The sequence below is a fragment of the Cariama cristata genome, unplaced genomic scaffold, assembly GCF_000690535.1.
Source record: "Cariama cristata isolate BGI_N322 unplaced genomic scaffold, ASM69053v1 scaffold21586, whole genome shotgun sequence".
In the NCBI taxonomy this organism is placed as follows: domain Eukaryota; kingdom Metazoa; phylum Chordata; class Aves; order Cariamiformes; family Cariamidae; genus Cariama; species Cariama cristata.
The window spans coordinates 1-8,228 of NW_009622948.1; the positions used below are offsets into that span (position 1 = coordinate 1).

At 48.1% G+C, this 8,228-nt stretch overlaps 1 protein-coding gene across 1 annotated transcript; it reads left to right on the forward strand.

Moving 5' to 3' along the window:
• Positions 1–217: 217 nt before the first annotated feature.
• Positions 218–3,464, forward strand: LOC104154772 (endothelin-2-like; the record flags this gene model as incomplete). Its single annotated transcript, XM_009702552.1, has 4 exons — positions 218–350; positions 1,525–1,644; positions 2,460–2,564; positions 3,353–3,464. Coding segments are annotated over 4 exons (470 nt in total), but the record flags the coding sequence as incomplete, so codon positions are not given.
• Between the last annotated feature and the right edge of the window lie 4,764 nt (positions 3,465–8,228).

Genomic DNA, 8,228 nt, shown 5'->3' on the forward strand with positions numbered 1-8,228 from the left:
TCGCTCCGGGGGGTAGTCCCTGCAGCTGCCAGGGGTTGTGCAAGTCCTTTATGAGCCCACAGCCTCATCAGCAAGGCTGCACCCCCTGTAAAACTGCCTGCAAACTGAGATGGCCATAATCCTCACCGGAGGTGTCATTGCGGAGATGACATACCGACAGGTACGCCAGCGCCCGGCACCGAGCCCCCCAACTCATCCCTTCCTCCTTCCGCTGCAGGTACGGGCCATCCTCCGCCGGAGTCCCGCCTGGCCACGCACCCGAGGACCAAGCGATGTTCCTGTAACAGCTGGCTGGACAAGGAGTGCATTTACTTCTGTCACCTGGATATCATCTGGGTCAACACACCTGGGTGAGTGTGAATGTGGCTTTTTGGGGGGGGTGGCTCTGTTGGTGAGGAGGTGACTGTGCTTTCTGATCGAGGATGGGGTTAGGTTAGAGGAAGGTGAGGAAGGGTCGCAGTCCTGTCAGGCTCCTGTAGCACCTGCTCTGGAGAGGGTCGCAAGTCCAGTCCTTTCCAACATCGAGAAAGGGACAAGCTGTGCTTCTGCTCAGGAGTTTCAGTATAACCCACAGGGGAGCGGGGTGAAAGCACAGGGTGCTGCTTCCTCGTGAGTTCTTTTTCTGAGATTTGTACCTCTGCAAGCCGAAAGCAACACCAAGATGTTATAGCTGCAAGTCAGAAAGTAACCCGCTCGCAAGTCGGAAAGTAACCCTGGCTGCGGACTGCCAGTGTTGTTAATGAGACGGTGGTGGGCTGGCACTAAAGTCCTGCGGCTGCCAAGTCCTGCCCTGAGGAATGCTAAAGCAGCTTTCCCAGCGGTTTCAGACCAATGGCCATCGCACTGTAGCAAAACACATGTACTCAGGTGTGGTTATAATCGTGCTTGCTAACGTGCAATTACAACTCACTGCTTGCTCAGAGATTACTTGCAGTCGCTGCCAATCCTAAACCCTCTGGGAGAGTAGATTGCGATCAAAGATGAAGCGGGAATGTGCTAACAGCTCTGAAAGCATGCTGCGATCAGAAGAACCTGTTATGGCCCCAAGACATCTTGATTTGTACTATGTCCCGTGTGCTAAAACACACGGGGGTTGGGGGGGGAGGGAAGGGAAAGCCCCGACATCTCTGTGCTTGAGAAACTAGCTGCTTGCTGCTGGTGGGACTGGTGGAGCGGGGCAGCCGCGCTCCTCCTGCGCTTTGCTGTGCAGGTGAGCTGCCAGCTCGCCCAGCCCATGTGGCGACCCTTGCACGGGCGCCTGGGCTGCTGCGAGGAGAGAAAATTCCACTTGCAACCCAGCACATACCAGTAATCTCCCTGGGAGGGGTAGGGTGGGGAAAACAGTAGGTGGGAGAGGAGCTGGGGTTTAAAGGCTTAGACATATCAGTGACCTTTTCACCTTATGTCTGTAGATGAGTCTTTTTATTATCCTGACACTGGCTTGGCTGCCTCCCAGGACTGTGTTATAAACTTGTTGGCTAATAAAAAGTTAGGTGCATAGCTGATTTCTTTTGTTTTTAACAGACACACCGCTCCCTATGGCTTGGGAAGCCCGCCAAGACGGCGCAAGAGATCGCTCAGCAGGTGCGAGTGCTCGCACTCGAGGGACAACATCTGTGCCACCTTCTGCCAAGCAAAGCCTGGGTAAGTCCAGGGGTTCCCGGGGATGTCCCTGGGGGGCTGCTCGGTGAGGGTGCAAGCAGAGAGAGAAAGCTTGGGAGCTGGAGTAACTCTCCAGCTTCCCTGGGGATGGCTGCGCAGCAATTTGCAAACAGCTGGAACTTGTCTAGTGGCTTTCCTACCCCTCCCTAGAGGCCCTGGCAAAGTGTCACTAGGGTGTTTTTGTTGTACAATAGTCTCTTTACTAGCTGATATGAAGCAATGTTACCTCCATCCCTCCTGCTGCCAGGAGGCTGAGGAAGTGCTGGGTGCGGTGGTGGGAAAGAAGGAGCTGGCAGCACACTGGGAGAGGGACAGTCAGAGGGTGTGAAGCTTTGGGATACCAGTGTCTCCTGCACGGCTCAGGTGGGAGAGCCTGCGGGAGAGTAGGGCTGCTGTGAGCTGGGACTTGGAAGTCAAATTTTTTCTGTAGCTAGGTCTTTTTATAGTGCACGTGGGCTCTCAGCTGTCTTGTTTCAGCCAGCAGCATAGAGAAGTGCTTATACTGTGGGGAGGTGGAGAGCAAAGTCATTGTAGAGATCCGTCATGAATTTCAGAGCACGGCAATAGTTAAAATCCCTAGTCATTAAATATGACTGTGAATAGGGTGAGGTCTGACAGAAGAGGATAGCGGTAAAAGTGAGCTATGAATAGCTCTCAAATAGCTGCAATTAACCCTTCAAAAAAATGCATTCAACTGTCTTAGTCTGTCACTGGTGACGTTAGGGCAACACTCCCCCTGGTACTTACCACGGCATGGCTGAATGTGAGTGGTTCATCCATCTCCTCTTGCTGATTAGGTACCTCCAGAGTCTGAAGCTCCCAGTGAACTCCGGAGCATCCATGAAGTCTCCACGGAGTCGTGGCATGAGGCCTCCCCATCATGGCCTGCTGAGAGCTCTCAGGTGAGTGTGCTACTTAAACCCACTCTAGATATCCCTCATAAGCACTTTAAAATCTGTGGTTATGACCCCAGACTGCAATTATCACTTGGGTTTGACCTGAGTTCCCCCTCTTGTCTCCTTTTAAATGAGTAGACTTGACTGTTTCTGCTCTCTGTAGAATTGAAGGCTAAGAGCTGAGGAAACCAGGGTTGCTCGTGTCCTTCCAAAATTAGAGGAATATTACATAACATGTAATTCTTGATTGGAATGGGAAGTTCCTCTGATATGAGAGGCAAATGAGTGATGTACAAGAAGGGGGGGAGGAAGATGCTATCATATAGGAGAACAATTTATTGGGCATCAACTTTGGACCAAAGGAAATACCTTTTCTCACATCACATCAGTGAGTTGTGGAACTCACTGCTGGAAGAAACCGTGGACTCCAGGAGTGTAAATGAGTTAAAGGGAGTTGGCAAATTGAAAGAGGGTTTGTCTGGTGGTGGCAGTTACATCAGATGCAATGGGAACACCTTCTGAAAGGCAGATCTGGGGAAGCATCACTTGGGTCATGCCCTGCTGCAGAACTCCTTCAATCCTCTGCCACTGGCCACTGTTGGGAAGCAGATATTGGGCTAGATGGATCTCCACTGTGGCTTAATACAGCTGCAACTAGAAATTCCCCCTCTTCCTGCCTTCATCTCCATCAAAATAAATCTTGGTGAGAGGTAGATAAATATCGTAATATGAACTGCTGCTGAGTAGTAGGAAAATGGGCTGGAAAATGAACACCGTGTCTCTTCTGTTTACAGGGATCTTGCCGTCTCCAACCTGCGGTTCGGCAAGCATCAGCTCCGTTCTCAGAGAAATGCACAGCCAACAGTTTTGCCTTGGAAGAAAAACATCTGGAAGAAGAAGAGATAAGAAACAGGTGCATACCAAGTTCACCAGAAGAATTTGGAGTCCTATGGGTGCCACTAACTCCGCTGTCGGTAGTTAGAGCTGAAGGAAAGGCCATGAGTGGAAATGGGAAGAAGTGGAAGTCTCCATGCTCCTATTGTGTGAACCAGTACTGCATGCACTCCAGAGACTGTTGTAAAGGGAAAATTGTCTCTCTATACAGTCATAGATGTGTCGTGGAGCTGAATTGTGCCTTTTTGGATCAGGCAAGGGTCGTGCTGGAGGAGTACTAGCCTAACTCTGCACTGGAGTCAGTCTGCAGAGGGTCAGCCTGCGCTGGGCGGTTGAATCACTTACAAACCAGCCGGCTCCGTGCGGTTCTGGACCTGGCAACGCGGAGCCCATGTCACTGGCCTGGTCTGCTCTGCCTCTGAGCCACATTTGAGCGTGGTTCCAGCTTGGCCCCATTCAGAGGTGGTTTGACTGCTCATTGTAGATGGGGATAAACTGCCTCCAGCGTCAGCCCACCTTTGCACTTTTTTCTCTTAGTTGTCAGACAGTGCAATGTGCCTATGAATGAGACTCCCACGGTAAAACAGCTCCCAGTTTTTATTAAAAAATACGTACCATCTAGAAGCCTGAATGCCAACTGAGTAGTCAGTGGCATTCTTCGACTGACAAATTCACTGAAGGGCCGTCCTTAAGCGGCTCTTCTTTAGATGGAGGATGGTTTGCTTACACCGGAGCTTGCATGACCCCTGCCATCAGGCACAGCAGCAGCAGGGATGTGGAGGCTGAAGTGATGCTGTATTTCTGCAGGAGCCCTGTGCATGCAGCCCCACGTAGCCTGGGGGAGGGAGCCCCGCTGGGTTTGAGGCAGAGCCGAGCTGCTCGTTCAGTCCTGTGAATCTGTCTCATCTCCTTGGACATACCCTTAGCGGAGTAGAGCACTTCCAGCCCGTAACCTAATATCCCACCTTTCTTTCAGCTCTGCCTGAAAGGAAAGGCTAAGGGCATGGCAGATGGGTGGTGGGAAAATAGCACGCAAAGGCTTGCTCGCTGCTTCGCTTAGATCAGGTCTCTGAGTCGGACTCTATATAATAAATGACCAGTATATGGATAATGTGTCACTATGAGAAGTGTAAGCTGAATAGAGAATGCATTGGGCAAGGGGCAGCCAGGTGGGATTGATGTGGAGGAAAGGCTTGGTGAGAAGAGAGCACAGCACTGTCTGCACAGCTTCAGAAGAAAGGCTTGGATTTAAACCCATGCCAGAATCGTGGCTGCTTCCCCAACCATGGAGCAGCACAGAGCTACTGGCCCAGAGGAGGGAAGGAATAATTTGGAAAAAAACACTGAGCCCAGGACCTAGAAATCAATCTTTCAGGCAAACACAATCTCAAGGCTCTGGAGCTGTATCGCAAATGCACTTTTGTTTGCCTGGGCAGATTAACTTCTATTATAAATCGTGGCTGCAGCTGTCATCTGGTTAGTGCAGATAAATAATTGCTCTCCTGGAACCACTGTTGGGTCCCCCTTGCCGCCCAATGCAGTATTACATGTGAGCGTTTAAAAAGGCTGCTTGTACTTGGTGGTGGACCAAAATCTGTGGCTGTTGCAATTGTAGTCCCATTGGACATACAAAATACTTCGTTGATTTTGCTTTAAGCCCTAGAGGGGGGGAAAATGAGACCAGTTGATTGTATTGTAAATGAAACAGCAGACTAATCGTTTGGTCCCAAAGCTGCAGAGAATCTTTTTTATATTTGACCTTCTGAAGGTTTCAGTCATTCTAAAAAAAATCCTGAAAGGGTTTGTTCCAGAGGAAACTTTGCACATGGTTTAATGTGAGCCTAGTAATTTAAAATAAAACTACTGCTGTAAAGTACTATGTATATCTCCTTGTGTGTATAATGTCTCATCTTTAAGTGACTTACTGCACACATGCCATATGTAGCATCCTGAAATCTGTATATTTATTTAAGTCTATCGATTTTTTTAGACAGTAATTTGCAAAATTTAATTTGTAATAAATAATGAGAAAAGTCAATACCATTTTTCTTCCTTATTTGGTGGCTGGGTGGTTGTGGATGAAGTGAAAGAAATCTGGATGGCCAAAAGCACTATGAAAGCCAGTGGGACAGCAGAGCTGGGTCAGAATGGTGAGGCTGGGTAGTCTTGTGAATGGTCCTGAGCAAATTTCAGCTCAAAGTGAATCCATCTAGCTGACTTAAACATTCCTTAACTTAAAATAAATACCTTGTTCCTTTCTAGATGTCTGTGAGAACATAGATGTGAAATTATCCACAACGCGTTGTGCTTAGGGCTGTGGATGCTGAAACCAGCTTGAATCCTTGCGCTGAGGGATCCTGTTAATGTTTTCCCATGGTTGAGTCCTTTGCCTCGAATCCTTTTAGCAGCTCTGTGACTGTGGGTGTCAGCGTCGCAGGGACAGAGCAACCACTCATCCTCTCCTTCACCCACCAGATCTGAATTTTGCTGATTGTGTTTAATCATTTTTATTTTTTTAGTACAATTAAAAGACCATCATCCATTTGATGGTTGTCTTTGCATGAAGACCTCACCAGAGATTATTCGGGTGTAGTTAACTCTGTGAATCTCGTGGCGCAGCTGTGAGAAGGGAATAAAAAAGAAACATTAATGTAATAGCTGGCACTGTGCTTGCTGCATACCCAGAAACGATAGACCTTCTCTGTGGGTTTTCGTGCCTTCCTGAGAACAGTAGTTCGGAGAACTGCAGCTCCATCCTTTCCTATTGCCCAGTTTTCTTGGCTGAGCTGCATTTCCCATGGCCGAGCCTCTACCCTGTGACTTGGTGTTAGAGTGTGTGAAAATCAGATTCCTTCAGATGTTTCTATGACAGTAAGTCATAGTTTCTATGACTTTAATGATAAACGTTCATGATAAAAAGGACCTTGAATTACAGATAAAAGGGAAAAAAAAAGGTATCCTGAAACACTGCAAATATCTCCTCTTCTGCTCAGCCTTGCTCCAGAACTGGCCTGAAAATTTTGCCTGTTTGGGGTAATTTCTACAATGTCCTGCTTGGACTGATTTGAGGTGGTGTGAATAAGGAAGATGAGGGCTATTGGAAATTCACAGATTTCCCCAGAAAGATTTCCCCACCAACTGGAATGTCTATGGACCCAGCCTTTTATTTGTCTTTCTTAAGTCACAGAAGAACTATGACCTTAGTCAGCCCTTGGTCTCAGTGAACAAAGCATCCCTGCTCAGGCAGCTGGAGGCCCAGCCAGCTGGGTAATAGCACAAGAGTAGCATCACATTTGCTGGAGGTGGGACCATAAGAAATGCTCTCCAGCCCTGCTACAGTGTGTGGGCTTGAAGTAAGACATCCAAACAGGGAGAGAGAAAGTTTGAACTAATACATTTACTTTGTTCACATCTCATATTTGTTGAACTGATAGGTTCTGATCAGAAGAAGATATAAAAATAGAAGGATGCTTTGAGTGAGGTGTACTTGGGTGGATGCCTTTTCAAGGCCAGACCTTTGATGCTTCCTTGGAGAAGCTGTCAGTGGCAGATATCTGCTCTTCTAGAAGATTTTCCTGCCTGACATTTTATAAGTTTGCACTGTTTTGGTCTGGATCACCCTGTAGAAGATTTAGGCTTTATGAAATAAGACCTAGGATGCAACAGGAGGGGAAGGGACCCTGAATAATGGGTGTAGGGTCATGCTTTGCTGTGGGTCAGCAGCTGGTCCCTGTGCCTTTCGTTTCGGCACCTCTGGCCTGAGCTACAAGATCAGTGGCTCTGTGGAGGCTGAGTATGGTCCAGCAGTATAGACCCCCAAGACAGTACTGGTGGCCTGTCCAGCAGCTGTGCCTCTATTCATAGGATTCAATCTATTACAGAAATCTTTCAATCCTGAGTGTGACTAAAGCTGAAGCTACAAGGCACTGAGGCAGATATTCTGCAAAAGGTCTTCCCTCTGTCAAATACCTCCTGTGAGCACTTGTGCTGTAATGCCAAGCTTAGAATAATGTAGTTCTCAGTGTCCTCCACCACCAAGAGGTTCTCCAGTCATCTCGGCCATGGCCAAGGTCCAGCCCTGTGGTTTGGCTTGCACCCTTCAGACTATGGCAGGATATGGCACGTGTCAATGGGTAGTTCTAGTCAAGGAAATCGAGGGCTTGATTAAGCTCCTGTGTTTAAAGTTGTGAAAACTTTTCTCTACCTCCAGTATCCTTGGGTATGAAGATTATTGACTTGACTGGTTGTCTTGAGCTGGCTGGAGTGAGGAACAAGTGGATATACAATGGATGTAAGCTCCATAATTCATGCTTTCTGCCCCAGGCTGGTGAGCTCTCTGTGGTCAACTGCAATCCCACATCTTCAGGATCTCCTAGCTGTGAGGCAAGGAAAGTCATGGGCTGTTTGAATGTCATGTCTAGGCAACACAGTAACGGACTACAGCCGGTCTTATCTGATCTAGGCAACAGTGAAGTATAAAACACTGAAATCCCTCCCATGGGAATTAGGGCTCCAGTTTAACCCTTAATCACTTCCTTTAAGAGGGAATTTGTAGGAAAGCTGGGGCAGGCAGAGCTGGCATAAAACTGTTGGGTGAAGCAGATCTCCCTCTGTCACACCTTCCTCTGACACTCAGCAGGAGCAATATACTACCTATAAGCCTGTTTGAAGCCCTTTCCTCAACCTCACACCTGCTCACTGACGAGTAACCGGGTGTCTCACCCATCTAACTTCTGTAAGCCCTTTGAGGAGACCTTACAGCCACTCCATTGTCAA